At 41.9% G+C, this 23,679-nt stretch overlaps 1 protein-coding gene across 2 annotated transcripts in view; it reads right to left on the bottom strand.

Moving 5' to 3' along the window:
* The window catches only part of lrig1 (leucine-rich repeats and immunoglobulin-like domains 1), a 35,844-nt gene extending 34,319 nt beyond the window's left edge, over positions 1–1,525 (bottom strand). For both annotated transcript variants that reach the window (XM_084927773.1, XM_084927774.1), the window contains exon 1: positions 555–1,525. In XM_084927773.1, coding sequence (XP_084783899.1) covers positions 555–757 — 203 coding nt within the window. In that variant the 5' untranslated portion in view covers positions 758–1,525. The remainder of the gene's footprint in view (positions 1–554) is intronic.
* Positions 1,526–23,679: the final 22,154 nt, after the last annotated feature.

Raw genomic sequence — 23,679 nt, 5'->3', positions numbered from 1 at the left:
CACAGCATCTGGCCAAGTGTCAAACTCACAGATGCTTTTATTTGTTTGGGGGGTACAATGTTGTGAAAGATTATGCGACTTTAATTTACGAACAGCATGAAAAACAAAAAAGCTCAAGTGGAGTTACAACATGATGTTCAGGGTCTACCTGCGCAAAGTTTTAATGTTCCGTCACTTTCTAGAGGCGCAGGGGGCCTCCGGGGTAACTAACTGAAAACAAAACGCGCGGGGGAGGGGGGCAGTTTTGTTTGCTTACATACAGTTAGAAAGGAGGCACGGGCATAGCTTCTATGACAGCTGCCCGTCACTCCCCTCTCTGTTTTAGTTCATAGGCAAAACTATGCAACTCTAAGCAGAACCACAAAAATCTTCTCTGACGGGATTCCTGGGGAGAAGCCCCGTACCAACAGGGGTCCTCTGATTCAAAGCCGTGCTGTCGGCGTGTTTAAGCAAATAAAGCCCTAACACTCTATGCTGCTGTCCACGTTTTTACACTGTTATCCCGTTATGGGCTGGTCAATAAATAGGTTAGAGCAACTAAGCGCTTTACTTACAAGGAAACAGTCCGAACTGGAAGGTCCAAAGGCGTCGCCGTCAGCTCCAGATTACTACAGTCCACTGAGTCGCCACTGCAGGTACAGTTCTGGGCACATGGTGTGTCTGAACTCAATCCGTAACTTTGAAAGAATTCGACCGACAAAATTAAATAAAAAATACACCGAGACAGATATCCAAATCGTCCCAGGAAGGCCGCCATTTTGTATCCAGTTTTAATAGCGCGGCCGCTGAGCTCTCTCCCGGTGCCCACAACCTGGTGTCTTTAATGTGGCTACGAAAAAAAACGAAAGCTCGTTATAACGCATTAATTGTCCTCTTGTACTAAAGATGCTAGCACGGACAACTTTGGGGCAGCCAAATGTTTTCCGTCCCAGAAACATTCATCTCTGACACAAGTCCCCCACTTCCAACTTTCTCCTCTAGCGTCTGAGGCGGGCTAAAAAAATAATGAAAGGTAAATCACGGACTAGCAGCGAAACTCGGCTACAGCGAACTCCTTTAACTCTCCAAACTTTGTGCATAAAAGGCTAAATGTAGTTTGTCAGTAGTGATATTGCTTTTGCCGACCTCTGAAAACATGCAACAGTCAGACGTTAAAGGACACTGCGCCTGTACACCTCTCAAAGTAACAGTTGATCAGCGGAGTAGCACAAAAAAAGTAAACACTAAGCAAAAGAAAACTGCCAGACAAAACCAGAAATTTGAATATGGAGGAAATAATTTCGGGCTCGCAGGAACAGTGGTGAAAACTCCAGCGCTGGTCTCTCAAGCCGAACGTTGCATGTCGTCCATACCGCGGCGGTCGAATACATCCAACTTTAAACCCCCCGCACGCCCGGTGTTCTCCACCAGCTGCTTATCAGGTACAGTCTGTGGTCACACAATCTCGACGATGCGATTAATAGCTAAATTGAGTATCCCCTCCTCCTCCTTCTGAGCGTTCAGTACCACCATGAGTTTTTTCCCCCTTACCCAGTTACTTTTCCTTTTTTTTCCTACGGGACCTTTCGGTAATCCCATGTTGGAAACACAACAGCAATTCAATGGTCCTCCCCCGGCTCGCTTGTGATTGGCTGGTGAGAGTTGACGGCCGGGTTACGGCCTAACCTCATTGGTCCTTGCGGGTTCTCACTGCCTCGCGAAGTTGGAGAGCCTTCGAGCAGTTGTCACTCAGCGGTTTCTGGCCCCGCCCATGTTTCCCACCCCGGGGTGTGAAACCGCACCACCTCCTCTCACTCTCACTGCTTCTTAAAGAGACAATCACCCAGATCAAGCTCTGTAATCGCATTATAACAAGCCGTAATAACATAATTGGTTTGAAAGCCCGATTTAAGTATTTGTTAGTAAGGCTGACATCAAGATTTACATACAGAAGAAAGAGCGGGAAAGCTGATTATAAGCAATTGGCTGTATTCCCCTCAGCCGCGCGCATTTGAAGGAGTTTCTGTAAAATACGATAAAGTTCCAGCTGAAGAAAGTTGAATTGTGCATGTGCATTTGCTTGTGTAAAGTTTGAGTATGCATGAATATTAGCAATTGTGGAATAGTAAGTACGTTTCTCTTTCCAAGTGAACACCTCAGTTGACTGTTGCCTAATAATAATAATAATAATAATAATAATAATAATAATAAAAACCCTTATATCTCCACTCCACTTCAGAGAACAATTGCACTTTGCAGGTGTTCAGCAGTGAGTGCTGCTATGGAAGTAATTTAGACATTTTACATCACTTAAAAATAACAATACTACAGAAATACTTTGTTTAAAAAGTTCAAAGTTTGCAAGTTTTAAAATGTTATGCTCCTAGTGAAAGTAGATACTTATCAGGCTCAAATCAAGCTTAAATTAATTGCTATCAAAATGTCAAAATAAAATATACTAATTACTCTGGTCCACTTTCACCCAGTGATAGGTGAGAATGTCTCCAAACCCTCATCACCCTGAAATAGATAAGTGATTAAGAAAATTGATGGAAAGGTGGTTGGATATTACTCTGTTTAACGATAGACGATTGTGCAAACATCATTAATGGTGGTGACTGTGGTGATGATTCCACCTATGTATATGTTATCTAATCTAATCTACTCTAATCATTTTATATTCTAATTCTAATCCAATCATAATTAAATGTATTTAATCTTAAATAATAACATCTTACAAATAAAACTGGAGAAAAATACTGGATTTGCTTCCTAGTAGTGGAGCATAAAATGTGTAAAGTCAAAATACTAAAAGTGCAGTAAAAGCATAATTAAATATAACTGTATTTAAGTTCACTCAGGTACTCCAGGTTCATCCCACAGGTTAACTTGTGGTTCTAAATTGTCTGTAGGTGTGAGTGTGAATGGTTGCCAGTCCCTCTGTTGGTAGAAAGTGATGAACTGGCAACCTGTGCAGAGTCTACCCTGCTTCTTGCTCCATGACAGCTGGTATAGGTTTGTACAGGCCCTTCTGTGACCCTGAATTGGATAAGCAGACGAAAATGTATGAATGTACTTAAGTGCGGTGCATGAGTAAAGCCTACTTACATTCCAAGTAGCTCAAATTGGCTCCACTGTCCATACGCTGTAAGCAATTGAAAGGCCTCTTATAAAATTCTTAACATAATGTGATTAAATCATCCATTTATTTTCGATCTTGCTGATAATATTGCACAATGACTTTGAATGGGGTGTCTTTAAAATTAGTTGTGATTAAGTAAAGCACCCTTTTTCATAACCGTCCGCGAAAAGCTGCAAATATTTGTGTACATGTACCTGACAATTTGCATACACAATCGCACGCAAAGTGGATGTGTATAATTGTATGTGTGTATGGGCCTGCAAACACACCCATACACATGTGTGTCATTTGTCCATCCAGAATAATCGTTCACCATTTGAGCATGCCCAGTAATGGCCACATGATAGCACAAAATTTTTCCCAAATGTTGAAATCATATTTGCCCCGTGCCTCAAAAATGCACATCTGTGATAAATCAATGCCCCTGTCAGCCTCCCGGCCCCTTGTACGCTTTTTTTTTCTTTTTCTCGTCATATTTTTTTTTCTCAGCACTGAAAGATAAGTATTGATTGACTCTGTCGGAGCTATTGTGATCGCTTCGTGTTGGGAGAAGTCCCAGATTTCTTTGCTATTAATCACAGTAGCAAGGACATAGATATTCACACCTGGACCACTGCAGGCAGTTTAGCAGCGCGGTTCCTTTCCAGTGAATAAGCAAAGGTTTCACATTGCACCATGTGTATGAGTGAGCGCTGTGGCCTACAGGTGAGGCCTCTGGCTCCTGGAAGCGAGGAAAATATCTGCAAAATGAGACACTGTTAAAACATGACTTCGATGGTGATGGAGAACTACAAATTTCTATAGTTTTGTCCAGAAACTGCATTTCTTTTAGACTGTTCTTTGGAGTTGTGAAAATCAATCAAATATTTTAAATGCTTGATATCTCACAAACTTTCAACTTTAAAATATAATATGGTATTTATATCTATTCGTTTGATAAGAAATGTATTTAGAAAGTAAATTCCAGTTATATAATTCTATTTCTTAGGAATATATGGTGTAGTATTAAATCGTGTCTTTTTTTCAGTATATTTTTAATTTATACTCCGTAATATAATATATAAATAGCAAATTGCTAGAGTTTATTATATTGGACTTCCAGCCACTGAACTGCTATTTAAATGTCCTTATTCATATATACCATCGCAGCTATGCCACAAATGCCCAGCCCAACAAACAGGGTATGTGGACCAGGTACTTTGGGGCTCTATTTTGAGTGGACTGTTGACTTGTCTCTTAATGTGATTAATCTGGTGGATAACCTGGGTGACTTGGAACTCATATAATGTCTACTAGTGCAGCAGGCAGACAGCAGGTTAAACTAATGAGAAATATTTCTTCTCATATTTTTTCCTCCAAATTCTTATTTCAGTAGCAGATATTTCTTTACTTTGATCGCATATGTTTTGGCACTAGTTTTGCCGTTCATTAAACTGACAGTCAAACAACAATGTCACATTGTAAGAAAAGTATTAACGGCCTTTTCTATCACAACTGGGAAACTCCTCAGACTCACCCCAGGCCTATTCTTGTCTGTGTTAGTGGACATGTTCCTGTCATGAGAGTCCATTATAAAGAAGATAATGACTGCACCAGATGAGCCCTTGTCTTCTTCTTTTTTATATCTGTTTTTTATGATTTTAACACCATTCATATTGGTGTTTATGCAGCTGCAACAAAATCAAAGTGTCCATAAAGACACGTCCACAGATTTCAGGGCCGGTATGAGAAAAGTGCAGGCAGTAGCTTCTTATGTGTTCACGATGAGTCAAATACACATTGTTCACATTTCACTTTATTTCAGTGCTGGAGGGGTAACGTGATGGCGAGAAGAGGGGAGAGGAGGGGTGGACGTGCGAGGCCTGGAGCGATTCATCACGCTCATCTTACTGGAATCTTCAAAGATAACAAACCATCTGCTGCAGCTATTCATCAACTATAAAGTGGAGAGGCGTGAAACGCAGCCAACTCATCAAACTGGGACTAGATGGCTAACGGGTGTTGCAGGAGTGCAGAGATGCCTGGCTAATAGGAAGCAGAAACAGTTTGGGCACTTGTGTCGATACCAGACTGCCTGCTAAGTGGCGTGATTACGTGGCCTACAAGTCAGAGGACGTGAGTGAAGAGGGGGAAGAGGAAAGCGTGACAGATGCAGAGAAAGAAAAATGTAAAGGCAAGAAGGTGCCGGATGTCTATAAATACTCCACGTGCAAGACATTTTTGGATGAAAGACTCTGGCCTTGACTCTGATCTACCTTAGGGTTTCCTCAAAATTAGGAATAATCAATGATTACTTGATGACTACTTATTTTTTTAAATTTTAAAAGTCTGAAGAAGATATGTGTTGTAAATAAATGTAAAGATATAAAACCAAAGCATGCGACAGACTACACTGACATACGTTTAGTGGAGTAGAGCATTTTTCATTGTTGTGAGAGAGAAAAGGATGCAGGTAATGTGTGTTTTAATTGCACAATTAATATAATACTTTAGATACATGTTTGCTATTTGTTTTTTACTGCTCCCTTGTCACTTCCCCAGCTACTCAGTTACATTATCATCTCCCCAAAAACACTTACCCTGTATTTTCTGAGTTTTGCATTATTTGTTTTTTGATGACAGTGGGGTTTTTTTTTGTATTTTTGCTGTGTTTTTTCAACTTTTTGTGCTTTTACAGCATTTTTCTATTTCCTGGTGTTGTTAAGTTGCATTGCGTTTGACCTTTCAGGGCCACCGTACAGTCTCCACTGACCTTGCAACAAACCAAACAGATATTCATGTGTAAAACGCTATCATTATGGAAATGCACAGAGAACAACCATGCATCCATCTCCTACACTTGGCCTTACCAGGGTCAAGGGGAGTTACTGGAGCCAATGCCAGTTACTCAGGTACAAGAGGCAAGGCACACCGTTGGGAAGAAGTGCATGGAGAGAACTCATGCAGACACTGAGAGAAAGCCCTGCCGACATGGTGGATTTAAACCTAGAACTGTAGGGCAACAGTGCTAACCACCGTGCCACTTCGCTACACCTGAAATTTACACCTGTAGTAAAGAAATAAGCTAGGAGTGATAGCTACGTCGAGAGGAATCAGTATTTCACTAGATAATGAACTAAACCACGGGTATATGAAAGACAATAACAAAGAAGCTTCAAGTGTGGTGCAACCTGCAGGTGTCTAAACACCATAGCTCCAGCTATTCTCCTGTTTTTTTCTCACTGCATAGAAAGTGAGCTAACCTTCACAGTTCACATCACTGTTTTCCTTATGACGAGGGTGAATCAGGCTGTGCCATGCCAAGTTCCTGTCAGTAGGTAAGACTCGCAGCTTTGCAGCCCAACGGCGAGCGATGAGAGACAAACCATACCAGCTCCCTAACCTGTTCCATCACGAGGTAGGCGTGGCGAGAAGCGCACACCTTGTCTACTATGCTTACATTTCAAGCCCACAGTGTCAGCTGCAGTGAAGGCATGCATTGTTGAAAGTGGGGCCCAAAATGGCAGTTAGTTTCCAGGTCCTTTCAACAGGTGTTTGCTTGTGTCTACATTGCTCACATCCTCACCCTGCGAAGTCGAAGCCACGGCTTGTCGGTTTACAGCTACTTTGACAGACAGGGTGGGGAAAGGTGACTCTCTTGTGTATTCGGCTGTGGTTGTTTTAATAGGCCTTGTCAATAGAATATTTCATAAAAGAAGCAATGGCCCGGAACAGTTTTTGTTCTGTCCTAGCAGAGGAATGTGCTTGTTTCACTTTTTGAAAGGTGGTGCAGGGCTGCAGCAGCCAAACAGCTTTCAGTCTGCCAGCGCTTTTTGTTTCTGTGTTTTTTAGTGCGAACACGTTTGTACGAAAAAAAGAGATCTCATTCTGTCTTTTCTCTCCTTTGCCCTTGTCTTTTGCTCTCTCTTCAGGCTCTGAATGGGATTAAACACAGCTTTTGTTGTTTGTGTGGAATATAGCTATAAAACAGTTGGAATTACCGAACTCGGTGACCTGTCAACACCGTGCACGTTTTTCTGTAAGGTCTTAAAGCAAAAAAGCTTTTAAAACGACTTGATTCAAATCCACGGATTTAAAATCGCTAGGCCTACGTTTGACCTGTCACATTTCACGGCTGGTTACCCACCGGCCCGGCATTTAGATAGCCAGTGAGCGGTTTAATTCGCCAGCGAAATCAGAATGGTCTGAAAGCCTCAATTCAATTAGGTCTTCAAACACACTCAATGGCACCGCAGACCAGAGGTGGAAAATTCAATTTATTTGAAGTAACTGGATACCCATTCACTAGTGAGCCAAATGGCCTCCCTCTTGGTATGCGTTGTATATGTTTACGAGCAATTCATTCAGCATCATTACTTTATCTTGAGTGTATCATTAACTGTGGAGAAATGGCAATTAGACGCCGTGTTAACTGCTGCCACAAAGACTGCATGTTTACCAGCCACTTCACAGCTCGGGCACAAAACATTTTCCCTCTGAACCACATAAATTACAGTGATTGAGTGAAATCACACTCCGCTGCATTTGCACTTGTACATTTATTATCATCTTTAATTGCTGCGCTTTCCCTCTAAATATCCCAGAGCTGGTTATACGTGACACAAATGGACTTATAAAGTGAAGCCACCCATGTAGGCTGATGAACGTAAGACCGGCATTCCATCAGAGAAAAGAATGAACCCGTATTAATCAAACCTTTTCTCTTTTGCAAACCTATTTCTAACTCTCTCTCCGCTCACACAACGCTGTGGCCAACTCATTAGTGGAGGCTTTGGAAATGCTTGTATAGCCATGTGGAGTACAAAGAGTGAAAAGGCTGATCCCTCCTTTTTTTTCTCCTTCTTCCTTTGCTCCCTTGCTCTTGACAAAGTAGAGCCTTGGTGAATAGTGGAGGCAAAGGCAGAGCTGAATAGAGCTGGAGGAATGGGGCTCGCTCATGCAGAGAGCTCTCAGCTCCTCTATACCTGCTCTGGAGAAAAGAGTGGCCAGCTGCTGCTGAGCCTTTTTTCCCCTGACTTCAATAGAGACCTTGTGAAAAGAGCCTGGACAGGGCAGCTGAATAATGAGAGAGAAAGTGAGGAATGGAAGTTAGGTAAGGAAGGAAGGAAAGGGGGGGAATAAAGAGGAGGTTGGTGCGGTGGGGGATTAATTGGGAGCAGAGAGGGTATGTGGGGTTTGCATAAGCACATCGTCGCTCACACCCCTGCTGTGCACGCAGCTCTTGGGGCTGGTGTGTGACGGCGAAGAAGAGCAACTTGGTTTATCATAAAGGAAATTAGCATGCAGTAGTGAAGCGGTTGAAGTCCATTATTTGGGCAGTTCAAAGTGAGAGATTGACTTTGGAGCTGGGATCTGCAAATGGTGGCCAAATCAAGCTCGGCAGGGCGTCTGTTGAAGCTCAAAGAGAATATGAGTCATTTAAAGAGCTTTCCAATGCATGCTAGGTAAAGTAATGATGTGCACACAGAGGGCCTCCCAATTCTTTCTTCTGAAGATTGCCGTGGGTAAAACCACTGCTTCTATTTTTAGTCAATTTTTGCATCTATCTTCTCCACTTATTAATCTTTTTTTTTTCTTTCCACAGCTCCAACCACACTGTTGCGCTGCCACAGCTGCTAAAATGCACGTCAGCTTGTTTTCCTTCCCCGTGCACTTTACATTCATACTCTCCCTTTACCTACGAACTGTTGCTTTACCCTCCTTCCACCGGCTGCAGCTCCTGTTTTTTTCTTTAATGCCGGTTCCTTTCCTCCTTCTTTTGCTCCCTTACCTGCCCCCAGGCCACTGTTGCTGCTAATAGGATAATGGCTGCCATGTTATGCACACTTAAGACCCACAGAGCAGCGCTGAGGGCAGTGTGCATACATGTGTGTGTCAATGTGTCTGTGTGTGTGCTTGGTTTGTCTGTTTGGGGGGTGGAGATGGGGATGCAGGATGTCTTTAAAATTATGTAAAATTACTTTGTGGGGATTGCAGGAGGAGTGAATTATCTTTAATGTTTCAGCACCGGGGCTGTGGACATCTGGGTTCTTAGCCCCTGAGGAGCATTTATAAGAGTTTATAGATTTTTTTTTTTTTTTTAAACAAACAAACTTGAGTAATTTTTTGAGGTAAGTAAGATGTTGGATAAAAAATCGCTGACACTTCTACAGGCTGGATTCACTTGTTACTGAAGGGTGAACCAAGTGAGATAGAGGCGGATTTATAGGGCACTGAAAATATGTTCCATTTATCTGCTTCTGTTTATTGAAGGAAGAAAAATGGACAATAACTTAAGGCCTTGGGGAGCTTTTCTGAATTTCAGCCAGGTTTTTTTTTTTTTTTTTTGAAGGTGCTTTTTAACCTACATAACAGATGTTTGCTTTTTTTCTGTTCTTAAAGCGACACGGGACAGTTGTTCTCGCAGAAAGACTGTAGGCATGTGTATGATGGGGAATGATTCGAAAGGGGAAACTCTCACTGCTCTCACCTCTGGAAAAGAGCAGGCATGGACACTCATGACACTTTATCATACGCCTCCGCTTTAATCCCTTGGAGCTCGAGATCGAAGAATGCTGGAGTTCAGAAATCCAACCTGACTCCATAAACTCACGTGTGGGCAAACAAACACATGCAACTTCTATCATCCACACCTGAAGACACATATGAGTTTTGCACATTCCCTGCACACTGCCGCACATGTCAAATTCAAGAATAATAAATCATCCAGCCATCTATACATCCATTTTTTTTAACCACTAGCCTTACTCAGGATTGCAGCAGGGGTGGGGGCTTTAGTCCATCTCAGCTGTCACACGGCGAGAGGCAGCGTACAGCCTGGACAGGTTGTCAGTCTGTCAGGGTCATAAAATATAATTGATGAAAAGATAAGCAAAGCAGCAGCAGGGCATGCAGTATCGTGCAAATTTGAAACGCTATGCAAACTAAATTTTCCAAAATCAAATTTACCCCGCCTTCAAATGTAATAATTTAACATCTCGCATTGCACAACATCTTCACAATCTCTTCCATCTGCCTTGTAGCATTTGGCATGATGCAAAAAAAAAAAAAAAAGCCACAAAACACCCACGAATTAGTCGCTTCTTGGTGGCTCTGGTTGCTCAACATTTGTCGTAACCATGAACACGCAGCAGATGTCTGCATGTGTGGAGAAGCAGAAACGTTAGATTCGAGCTGACAGTGAGATATGGACATCTGAGGCCTGTGCTGTAAACATCGTTTTACTTCAGAGCTGAGCTCATTCAACAGGTTGCATTTATTCCTCGTTAGTTCATTACAGCTGCTGACAGCGACGAACTTCAAACTCCCAAACTCTTCAAACTCAAACTCTTCTGGATCTTTTCCATCTCCGACTTAACTCCTGTAGATCAGTTTAACCTTTGGCATTGCAGACACGTCCAGCTGAATTTGTTTTTACCGGAAAGGTGCTGCTACGCGTCAGAGCTTCCTGATGTTTCCCATTCCTGCTCACACACACACACTCCTGTGGTGAATTTGTTGTGCTTATTTAGCGTGGGCACCTCCGGCTGTTGGAGACCAGAAGCGTGACAGGACAGATGCGCCTCAGTTCTGCATATCTAATTCCGAACAGACACTTGCAGTTTCTCTCTGTCCCTTGTTTTCTAACCTGCTCTCTTTGTTTCCCTCGGTCTGTTCTAACTTAGTAATGGTAAAGACTGATGATGCACTAGGAAATGAAATCTTTATAATGACACTTGGCTTTATTTTCTTTTTAAACAGGCATTTTGAGTGTCCCGGCAACTGCCTGTCCCTCATGTAGTGAGACATCAATATAATATCCTAATAATAATCACTCGCTTCCAAGTCAAACACACAAAGTTGATTAAAACATGACTATAGCAGGATATTTGCAGTGGAAATCACATTTCGAGTTGAGGTGAGATGTGGAGCCCTTAAGTCTGGCAGTCACCGAGTGGAGCAGATTGATTGCCTCGTCTCACATTTCATCTTGTTTGGACGAGTCTTACACTATCATACTTAGCTCGAGCAAATTAATTGGAGCTCTTTCTAATGAAAAGGGACATCTATTTGTTGTTGATGTAGTTTGAAAGTATGATTCCATAGTGAAAGTACAGTGTATTTACCTTTTCTGTCTTTCAGATTTTTATGGCCGTGTGTGCCTGCCGTATTGCGTTTCTCCACATGCCCTGCCTGCTATGTGTGTCTGTATACACAGTATGTCAACATGCATGAATGCTTACATGCCGGCGTGTGAGCGAACATTTGCTCTGTGAGTTGCAGACCCATTTGCAGGTGTGAAAATGTGCTTGCGTGCCTGCAGACGTGCACAGTCAAATGCAATAATGACACCAATGATTGGGTTTTCATCTTTCTCTTCCCCTCTTCTTCTTCTTTTTTCTTTTTTGTTCTTTTTTTTTTTTTTTGCTCTGTTTGACAGTGGATCAGACAGGAAATGCTTGCCTGATTGGAAAGATTAGTGAAGCTTCTGCCAGCTGTCAAAGAAAGATGAGAAGATTAAAGAATGTAAAGAGATACACTCCCTTGCTGTGTGTATCCTTTCCGATTGTTAAAGAGATGGAAAAAAATGCTTTGGCTAGGTAATCTGTTCAGCAAATTACAATGGAAACAATAGTAAGCTACAACCACCTTAGCTGCTCTGTCAGGCACAGACGCTTTGAGCTAAAAAGGCTATTGAAGTCAATATGCTGGTATAATTTTTGGTACCATGCTCACCATTGTTGCCTTAGCGTTTTTAGAGTGCTAACGTTTACCTCAGCCTTTTTCATACATGAACGACAGACAGTGTCAGGGGAATTAGGTCAAGAGTCCCAGCCCTTTGTCAGCAGATTGTCCAGGTTAGAGGCCCGATGACGATGTCTTTTAGGTGAGGGGTGGCACCCAGGCAAAGAGTATTGCATGTAGCACACTGAGTCACTTTCTGTGAATTCTCCAGATGTTTACTGCTGTCATTTTCAAACTAGCTCATTGGACATGAGGCTGGACTGTTGGTGGATTAAACTGACCGAGTTGTACATCTCCCAGTTGGAAGTTAAGCACTGCGATGCACTTGAGAAAAGAAAGCTTAATTAGCACTAAACACAAAAGAGGCTAATTTGAATACTATTAGTATTGCAGATATTTTATTAAACTAACCTTTGAAGAAAAGTTTAGTGTGATAGTAGTGCTAGTTGACTAGTGACTAGTGAGCAAAGTTGTTAACAACTCCTCCTGAATATTTATATCAAATTATATTGCTTGCCATAGTAAAAGATAGTACACACTCTGCACCTTTTCTGTGTCTTTCTCAGTTTCACACATCATTGTAGACGACTTTAAGTCCACTTTTTTCTTTCTTCTTATTTGCCTTTTTTCTCAAATTTGTGGGAATTTGTTCATACAACTCTTTTACATCCCCCCCCCCAGCATTTTAACCAGATTTACTTCTGCACTTTGACAGAGCCATTACAACACATAGATTCTTTTCGTTTTCAGGCATTCTTTCATAGATTTGATGCTGTGCTTTGGATTATTGTCCTGTTGCGAGATCCAATTTCATCCATGCTTTAGCTGTTGGACAGATGACCTCACATCTGCCTGTCTAGAATTCTTTGGTATGAAGAGAACTGCATGGTCGGCTCAAAGACTGCAAGGTGCAGGTACTGCGACTGCAAAACAAGCCAAACTTACCACCCCTCTTTGTCACTGTAGAATAATGGACTAAAAAAACAGTTTAAAATAGACTTATCCCCCATGGTGGACGTCTTTTCTTGATTGACATCGTCTTAAACACACCTAAATGCTCCAGACCAGAAAACCTCTCAGATCTGCTTTTATTGAGACATGTTTAGTTTAGTCTCCCCTCACCAATGTGAAAATAATTAAAAACTTTATATTACGTACAGTTTTTATATATTTTCTTCAAACTTTACAGCAATGTACTAGGCCTTGGGAGACAGAGTACCTAGGTTGGCTGAGCATTTGACCTTAACCCTCATTTTTATTAAGTTCAAAGTTGACCTTGAAAAGAAAATTTCAAGAAAACATATGGGGTGTAATATATTATATGAAGGGGCATGGAAAGAGCTGCACGACACACCTTATTATATTATATTTTGTCAATACGACTCACTAGGACGTCACAATGACACCATAACTGGCTGACGTCAGCATCCTGTAATAAAAGCATCATAAAACATCAAAGATTGAGAATATGGCCCTTGCCCTTTAGAGGGAGTTGTGCTCTCTGAGTGCTCTTGTTTGCTGGTGAGGAAGTTGCCTAAAAACTCAAGGCAAGCGCACGTTTACTTTAACACAACTGACCTGAAAACGTAAGAAATGACTTTTCATTCTTTTCCCAAACAGATTAAACAGCCAGCTTAACCTTGTCAAGAAATCTTTTGAAGGCTCTGTATCGCATGACATAAACAACAGATGCCTCAGAATTTCAGATCTGCAGTTCAGCGCTCGGCTTTTCAAATGATTAGAATGAAACACAAGCTTCATAATGTACTGGAATGTGGAAATGCAGTTTGTCATAGCAGAAACAGCTGCACCTGGAATAAGTCGCTTACACAACCGTTGCACCTGCATGCCCTAGACGTGTTTGGTGTGTGTGCTCGTGTTCAAGAAGAGTGAAAAGGGAGTAAGAAAAACCGCTCTACGGAAAATGAGGGGAGGAAAAAAAAAGGAGATTAAGATTGAGAGGAAGTAGACAGTAAAAGAGGTGAAAGTTAGACAAATACAAACTGAATAACGTATCGACACGGCGAAGGCTCCATTTTCCTCCTCACTCCCTCTGGGAGTAGCTGTAAAGTTTCTTTTAAAGTGCTTGCAGGATGTTTTCTGAGGCCTCCCCCCTGCTCAGTCCTTTTATTTCCTCTCTGCGCAGTTGCTTTTTCAATCACCCAACAACGCTCTCCTGCATGTCAATGACCTGGTTTCTATCAGCGTGCGAAGCATTAAAAGCCCTCCTTAAATACTCTTTTCTCACTATTTGGTTTACAGGCCAGTGACGCAGAACCAGGAAGACTGTTGTGGTAACAAAGGACAACAAGTCCACGCTTTCTGTTTTTCATTCACATTATTAAGCACGAAATAAACATCTTTCTCCCAAAAGGTGAGAATTTCCTCCCAAGAAAACGGGAAGGTTTCTAGGGTACAACACAATCGCTGAATTGCTGTTTACTTAACATGACGTGCTCGTAATGGGTGAGATAAATTGCCGCTCAGAAGTAGATGTGTGCGCTCAGAACAGTGATGTTCATTCACAAGGCTCAGCTGCCTTGCAATGCACCGACAGATGGGAAATAAGCCATCATTACCTACTATTGCTCATTTATCTTTAACCGCCTGTATTTAAACATAATTATCTCCATTGCACAGCCCATCAAGACAGGACAACATAGGACATCTGTGTATATGTATGTGTGTGTGTGCACGTGTGTTCGCATTCACATGTGCTGCTGAGCCTGGGGACTGCTCGAAAATTGAGATGATGATGTTCCAAGTATTTTTCTTGGTCTTAAATTGTTATATTTTTCACTCTCTCAGTCCAGCACACGCAGCAGATGTTTTCATGTGTACCTCCTTGTTTTTACAGCTTTGTAATAGTCACAGGCCCCTTCTGATAATTCATCTAATGCCCTGCCGTGTTCAGCTTTGGACCATAACTTCATGCTTGTTAGTGCTGTCTGAAAGAGCAGGTCATTTTGAGTTTAGGGGCTTGTATGATGCCTGTACATATACATTGACAGCCGTTAGTCAGTGGTGCAAGTTCCCTGACCACTCACATGAGCAAAAGCAGCAGACCCGTGATGGAGAATTGCTCCATTTCAAATAAAAGTCCTGGCCATTAGAGTTTTATTTAAGTAAAAGTGCATTGCCTCTTCCCCTTGGAAGGAGCAGATGTTGAACAAGATGAACACATGTGGATTTAATTTCTTCAATTTTTATTATTTCTTTATTCTGTCAATTTATTACCAAACTTTATTTGAACCTACACTAGCCAAAAAAAAGAAAAAAAGTTTGGACGCTGTGTAAAATAGAAATAAAAACAGAATGCTGTGATTTGCAAAAACTTATTAAAACATGAACCTGTGTTTTATTCACAATAGAACGTGGAAAACATATTGTACTTTTAAACAAAAAAAGGGGGTCATTTGAATTTGATGGCACATCTAAAAGTAGTTGGAATAAAGGCAACAAAAGGATGGAAAAGCTACAGCACATCTGAAGTACATAACATCAAAAGTCTCTGATAATCTGGAGAAATCTCTGTCTGCATGGGACAAGGCTAAAGATCAATATTGGCTTAATTGACACTGCATTTAAAAAGGTTATTGAATCATAAAGTGTGCTCACTTATTTCTCGCGGGATTGCGTAGAAAAACTTTCTTTTTCACATGACTGTACTTATTTCTTACAGTATTCTTGACATTGCATTCCCTTTCTATGAATGGTTCAGAAGAGCTTGTATGTACTGATGAACTGAAATGAATCATTTCCTCATAAGTGTGGGATATAATAAACAATTAGCTTTAAATGACTTGTCACCACTAAGCAATCAGGCTTCATTGTGAAGCTCGGTACAGTAAGTCACCCATAGCTTCATAAATGAGCTGTGGTGCTTGTATATAGAATGCTTCACTGGCCACACAGTTTGTTCAATAGGCTTAAAGGAGGAGGCATGTGTGCACAAATATGTTCAATGTCTTGCTGGGGCCCAAACCCACAGGTTGGATCCCTATACAAAAATCACAGCCAGAGGGGAAAGCTACCACATGCTCTCGAAGCACAGGTGCAGCTCTGCTGTCTCTCATTCAGCACAAAAAAGAAAAGAACAAAACTTGACCCTGTGACACGCAAACAAACACTGAGGTATGCACCAATGGTGGCCATTCTTTCCTTTTTTTCTGCTTCTCTCTATAACAGTTTCTTACAAAGCTACAAAGCAAACACAGTGGTGGCAGAAATAAGGGTAAACACAGGTTGTTGTGACGTGTGTGTGGTGAGTGACTGACCGTATGCGGTGGACATTCCTGATATTTAGACAGCTTTTTTTTTTCTTTCTTCTTGTCGGATGAGATGTTTTAAGAAGCCCAGTCCCCCACCCAGGGCTCACCTGTTGAGCCGACAACCAAACAAATGGCTTCTATTTCTGCTGACACCGACCTTTGACCCCAGGGCTTTGAGCTGCCCTGCAGAGAGGGGCCGGTGGAAGAGGCTTCCTGGTTCAATAACATCTTTTCCCCTGAAGCGGCTAAAGCGCTTAGCTGTTTAACACCTGTGGTTTCATCCCTCTGTGCTCCAACACTGCTATTATCTTCCACATATCTTCACACAAGGCGCAAGTCATTTGTCACGGCTTGTTCTCTGGACATCTGAATGCAACAAAAACTTCTTATTTTTTGTGGGATAATAAGAAGAATCTGTAGAGAGGGCGAGAGGAAGGTAGGTAGGTAGATTATATTCTTTATGCACATCCATACTGTGCATTAAAAAGTGATGTAATTTAGCAGACCATGTGCTAGTTAGCTATTTTGATTGTTTAGTTGTTTTCTAGAGCAATTATCCAGTTAATTAGCTGGAAAGTGTCACCTCCAGCAGGGTGCGAAACAGCATATGAACCATGATGCCAGGCTAATTGACATTCTGACTCAATAATCTGCTAAATAAATGAAACACCCTTACAGAGATGTAAATTATGATGCCTAGATTGCAAAATCCCTCTGTGCTATGTATGTGCTGCAAACAATTATTGATCATTTCAGAGTTGAGAACTTCAAAATTCAGAAGTAAAACAGAAACACAGCAGTGTGGAAGAAGCAGAAAGAAACAGTTAGTTTGCAGGATGCTAACTTTCAGAGATGTTTACTTGTTGTTGTTTGCAGTGTGTATTACGTAAGTGCTGTGCATTAAAAGAAGCGAGACAGGTGAGTCTGAACCTTTTTTGTATTGACCATTTCCTATATTTGATCTTTAACCTATAGCATATTTAAACATCAGACATTGACCCAAAGTGCTGTAAATGGTAAATGGCCCGTATTTGTATAGCGCTTTACTAGTCCCTAAGGACCCCAAAGCACTTTACACATCCAGTCATCCACCCATTCACGCACACATTCACACACTGGTGATGGCAAGCTACATTGTAGCCAAAGCCACCCTGGGGCGCACTGACAGACACATTTACATTCCAGGTCAGCCCAGTTTCAAAATACATGAAAAGCTTAAAGGTGTGTGTGGTTGTTGAAACTAATTATTATGGAAAGTAAAAATCTTAGTGGTCATTAAAAGGTGTTCAGAATTTGCAAATTGATGATGAATCATCTCATAAATCATGACACACTGCTCTGCCGTACTTGAGCTGCCTCCATAGGTTAAAATAATGAGAATCAGTATTGATATCAGCAATACTGGCTGATATCAATACTGATACTGATGTACCACTAGCCTGTATCTGTGGATACAGGTACAGCCTAGTGTACCATTCACTTGTCATGTGCACACACCCCTAGTCCAATGTGCACAGCCCATCAGGCTCTAAGCAGGAGAAAATTACTCCACACTCATGCATGAGCGCACTCAATCCGAGGCAGATATTCACTCACCTACGGGTGAGGAACAAACCCCCCGTCTGACCTCATGAATAAAATAAATAATCTGCTTTTTAATGTACAGGGAGTCTTAGAAGCAGACAGTCTGCACACACAACTGCCTATTTTTACTCACACAGCTTGGCTGTAAGCTTGTTTTTATTTATTTATTTTTTTAAGGTGAGCTTTACAGCTTTCTCTTCACTCCACAAATCAGCAGCAGTGCTTCAACGTGTGCCGCTGCGTGACTCCTTTTCAGAAACCTTGACGGAACGCACACTGTTTTCTTTCACACATAAGGTGACGTGGTCTAGCCGCACAAACAACCTCACTTGCTGTACATTCACTTGCAGAAGCCCATTAAAGTGTGCAGATGCACAAGTGCACACAATCACACACACGTGTAAAGATATTGAATGCATTTAGATAGCTATGGCGTCATGCGCAAACAGACATTCTGTAAGAGTCATAAAACATTTGTATGACTCCTGATTCAGATTCAGATTGAGAAACCCTGCGCTGGAACAGTTGGGCTCTGTGAGTTGCAGCATACCACCAGGAACACGTAACGGCTTGTATCAAGCTGATACAGATGCAGAGAAATGCTGCAATCCAAGACTGTGCTGCCAAATGCTGCTACAAACAACAGCAGCAGCACCTGCCCGAAATCTGGGGAGCGAGTGGCGTGTAATGCCTTGGCTTCGGAGTGGATGTCTGCATATGTTCTTTCAGGAGTGATCGTGATGAAGCAGGGCTAGTATTAGGTCATCACTTCTCCTGGCGTCTCTACAGCTGCTGGGCTTGACTGGTGGAGACATGTCCACATATGGAGGTTCTTGCTGCTCTCAAAATATTTCATACTAACGACGTTTTGTGCTGAACTGGAACCAGAAAATACGACTTTTTGCTTTCAAAGGGATCAGGTGTTTGGCTAGAGGTTTCTGATACCCGCAATAAGTAATAAACTTGTTATTAAGGTGGTTGGTATGGACTCTAATGTTGCACATTGTATGAATGGATACAAATTAGATTTTCAAAGATTTTTAAGAATAGTTTCAGATTTTTTTTCATTAGATTTTTAATTGTTTTATTTTTATTTTGTGTCTTCTTCAGTAAATAGACAGTGAATGCATTTTCATTCGTTTCATTGTTCCATGCTATGTGTTCTTTCTTTTTAGCTCTGTTTCCCATCTGATTGCAGTTAAACCAGGACAACGCTCTGACTCATTAGCCGTTACAGTGGCGTACTTTCTTGCAATCCATATGTGCAACAGGCAAATCACTCGTGCACTTGTTTTGCGCCCTCGCACACGGTCCAACAGCATCAGTGCCGTCGAGCTATTCCGCTGCCGGGTGCGAATCTGTGCTGTGTTTAGCGCATGAGATTGTGTATTTTGAGAGTGTATTGGGAGTACAGCGGGTCAATAAATATTTGATGACAGCGCCACCTCTCCTCAGCGCCCAAGTCCAAGCAGATGATCTCCTGACCTTCAGACACCCAGGGCCAGATGAATTATTAAGAACAGAGCTGTCAGTCACGAGTGCCGCGCCAGCTCCAGGTGGAATAGAGAGGGAGGGCTATCTGTGGTCACATCTCGCTCAGATGTCAATCGCCAGACCACCACCTGCTGTTTGGACACTTCGAGTAAGGGGGAAAAGCTCTGCAGAATGTGAGCGCTATGGATAGATGGATCACAGGATCCCTAATTGATGATTATAGAAAGTGTTCTTTTCATCTTTCGGCATTATGAGTGATGGTTATGACCTGACAAATGAGATTAATGGGATTCTTTTATCATTCTAACATTAGCATAGGCTTGCTGCATCATATGGACAGCCCGTGTTTAAGTATGCCAGATGCTTCAGTCGTCTTCTAACACACTTTCTGCTTGCCTACAGTTTTGCTATCACATTAATGTTTTGTTTGCTTTGAGGAGATACTAAACAACTGGTCAGGACTTTGTGCGTTGAGCTGAGTTATTGTGGTCTCTAGACCAATACCAGACAGCAAACTACTGAAATAATTCTGACTTGGTAAGCTTTGTTTGGGTGGAGCCCTCCAATTTCACCACTCAGCTGTAAGAAGCCGCTGTGTTTGTGCAAGCCCATATGGATTAATCAATGAGTGTGTGCACTGGCAAATTGGACTTATGCTGAGAATGTGACTCGGTGTTTGCTTCATCTTGTGAGTATTTGTGTGTCAGTGTGAGCAGTGGGTGTTAATCTGTGTGTGTGTTTGTCTGTAGATTTGTGTATCCGTCAGCGTTTCCTGAGACTTGTGGTCCTGGCCGCTGCTCAGCCCAGAGTAACCTTCTCTCATGAAGGTGTCGCATATGATACTTCCTCAGGCTTTGGCCAAACATCATCCGATCCCTCATCTGACACTCCAGCCTGATTTCTTCCATCCCCTGTATTCCCTTTCTGCAGTCCCACAGCTACCTTACTGCCACCCCTTCCCTTTTCCCTGCACTGGACATTTAGTCACCACCCCAACCTAATATCTTCTCCATGACACCCAGTCCCGGCAACAGCTGGGCTCAACTTGCAGCTGATTGGCACTTTTGCTTTGTTTGAATGAGCTTGGATGCTTCAGCTGGGTGGCAAAGGACCAGAGAAAACTGTGTGTCAGACTGAGATTTGACGAATGAAAAATGCTTGTTTTCAAAGTTATGCTTTTAATAGTGTTGAATGGGTTTTACTCTGAAAGACTCCAATACTTCAAGAGAAGTGTTTTATTCACTTTGGGAAGTTATTGGTCTATTTAAAAGCACTGTTTAGATTGAATGAAATTCAAAGACTTTAGCTGGGCATATTTGCCCTGAGTTTAAGGAAAGATGTTTGAGTTTCTTTCTTTTCACAAGTTTTCCTCTATTGTATGTGCCAAACACATGCAGCACAGTGCAAAAGTCTTCAGCCACCCCTAGTTTCTTTATGTTTTCTTTACAATGAGCCAGACTGTCTTGTATTTTTTAATGGTCCTGAGCAATATGTTTTCTAAAAGTCGTTCATAGTTTATCTTTGGACATTGCATGTTTTTTCATGTTATTTTCAGTCCAGTTCTTGTACCTGCCCATTTTTAGAGGAATGTTCTTTCTTTTTTCTTGACTGGCTGAAAACAAGTGGCAACAAGCCTTATGGAGTGATTGAAATTATTATCAGCATGCATGGAGGAGATCATGAGAGATGTACAAGAATGAGTGTCTAAAGCCATCTGTAAATACAACATAGGCTCTTTCATGGTTTGGGGCTGTATTTTAACCAGTCGTGTTGGACATCTTGTCAAAGTTGATGGAAATATGAGTGCAGAAAGGTAACTTCAGGTTTTGCTCCAACATGCAGTATCATCTGGAAAGAATCTCATTGGCATCAGCTTCATTTTTTAGCATGACAGTGATCCCAAACACATTGCCAGTGCAGTAAAAGCACACAAGGAAACACCATCAGTCATGGATTGGCCTCCCCAGAACCTGGATCGCAGCATTACTGAAGCAGTGTGAGATTATGTTGACAGAGAACAGAACAAAAGTCAGCCAAGATCCAAAGAAGAGCTTTGAATGCCCTTCAAGAATCCCGAATAACTATTCCTGAAAGTGCTCAAGAGAGTTCAGGTTGTGTTTAAGAATAAAAGTGGTCATACCAAATAGTGACTTTCAAACTTGTTGGAACTATGCAAATTCAGTTTTTGCCTTATGTACTGTATTTTCATGCATGCTTGCACCTACGTTCCCCTTTTCCAAGCAAAATATAAAGGAATGAGGGGTGACCCAGGACTTTTGCACAATATTGCAAGAAATAAGACTATGATCATACTCGTTAGTGATAAAGGAACTAATTATTTTACCATTACGAAAATTACTTTATTGATCCTTTGAGAGTACGTAACTCTTAATCCAGCCACATGCACTTCAAAATGAATCCATGTCAGACCAGATCTCTCCATGTCATCCATTTTTCTTCTGTCCAGCTTTTGTGTCCTGTCGAGTAAGGGTTTCAATCACGGCAAGAGTGTGGCATTTAGTTTTCCTTCTGAATTAAATTCTGGCAGGTTCGCCAAATCAGGTTTCCTGAATGTTCTTGTCCTGCTTGTGAGTGACAGGTGACATTGTTATTTCTCAAAGGCAACATGTCTGTGAATGTAAGCGAGCTGGCATGGCTGATACACAGTGGATTTCCACCCAGCTGTCATCGTGTGATTGGAACGTAAACATTAAGGATGTTCTGCTGCTCGGATCTGACAAACACCATTACAGTGAAGCTATTGATCATAGTGGACTTGAAAAGGCACAGGTTGTCATAACAATCAGAAAATGGATGGTGGATTTTTTTTTTTTTTTAGCTTTAGATAGTTTGACATTCATGAAAAGGGTTTGGGAAAGGGTCCAGCATCATGTTAATATACAGTGTCCTTCAAATTGTGCACTTGCTGATTTGCATGACTCTTCAAATGTTTAACACAGACGCACACAGACAGACACAGAGACATTTGTTGCAACATGAAAAGTACTCTCTAGCTGCTTTGAGGGACTAAGCCAGCATCAGACGTATTGTGCCCAGCAGACGCAGATTTTCTGTTTGTTTCAAACACAGTGTCCCCAGTGCCGTCTTTGCTATCTCAGCTATGGGTATCAGGGGAGACATTCTGCTCAGGGCTTGGATTCTTATGGGTTTCCTAAGTGAAAAGACAGGCCACGCCAGGATTACTCCTCCGCTTTACCACAATGGCTTTTCCAGTGACTGGACACTTACACAGTGTTTGGGGGAGGGGGGGCACCTGGGGCTGTATCTCTACTGTCAGCACTTTTTTTTTTGGACAATGCCTCCACAAAAGCTCAAGTTCAACGATCTGTCTGCTTCCTAGATCTCTCGAATCTGGCAGAGAGCAATGAGACATATTTCACGTAGCGCGCTCTCAGCTGGGACCGCAGTATAATGCTTCACTGCTTCACTGGTTGCATGTGTCTGGAGTCTCGGGGCAGTGCTTCGCCTTATATACCAGATCAGCAAAAAATAATCACCCTTATCATTTTACCTACATCAACACTCAGCCAGTGAAATATTATCAAGTAAAACACACAGGTGCTGAATATGACTGATCAAATCCGACGAGTCCAGTTTCATAACCTGTGAGGAAGACATACGGCTGGCATCAGACTCTTTGGCAAATGATCACCCCTCCTCCATTTCTTGCTTGATTTTCAGTTTTATATAGCTCACTCTCTTAGTGTCTCATTAACACTTACTAGTATCCATCACTTCTCCCCTTTTCACCTTTACCATTTCTTATCTTCTCCCTCCGCTTTTCTTTTTTTTTTTAATCATCGCTCTTCTTTGCCAGTACCTTTGCATCTGCTATGTTGCTGTCTGGCTCCTCCCAATCCTGCTGTGTGTGTATTATACTGCGTGTCTCCTAGTTTAAGCCTGAAAAAATGCTTATTTCACATTTAAGCCAAAGAGTATATATTACCACAGGACCCCACAGGTACGGCAGAATAGTGATAAATTGGTATTTAGTTGAACGAGGTCCTGTTATGAACATCTTTTTGGTGTTGTTAATGAAGTCTGGGGACAAAGACTTTGCTCTGGAAATTTTCATGCATCGGTTAAAGTGACAAATAATGGACTTTTTCAACTTCATTTGGCGTTAATAATGTGATTTATTCCCGCTTTCTTTAATCAGCACTCTCTAACTTCCTGTCATGAGAGTCATGAGAATACCAGAGAATTACTGTAGACAAATCCGAGGAACGTACAACTCTCCCCATCTTGTATTTCCTTGGAACGCTATAAGAAAGAAGAAGCGAAGAAAGACGAGTGAAAAACAGTTTGGCAGCTGTGATTGTGAACTTTTCCCCAGTTCCACCTGGCTGCAGCGGAGCGCTTTTCAGCCACGACAGGCCCCCGGGATCTGGCGCTCAGTGGAGCGGACCATGCACATGGGCTGTGATCCCATTTATATGTGTGTCTGGAGAGACAGCTGTCCAG

The sequence above is a fragment of the Perissodus microlepis genome, chromosome 5 (assembly GCF_051167445.1).
Source record: "Perissodus microlepis isolate ML-2025 ecotype Zambia chromosome 5, ASM5116744v1, whole genome shotgun sequence".
Classification (NCBI taxonomy): Eukaryota; Metazoa; Chordata; class Actinopteri; order Cichliformes; family Cichlidae; genus Perissodus; species Perissodus microlepis.
Note: the sequence above shows the minus strand (reverse complement) of the source record. Positions and strands in the feature narration are given on the sequence as shown.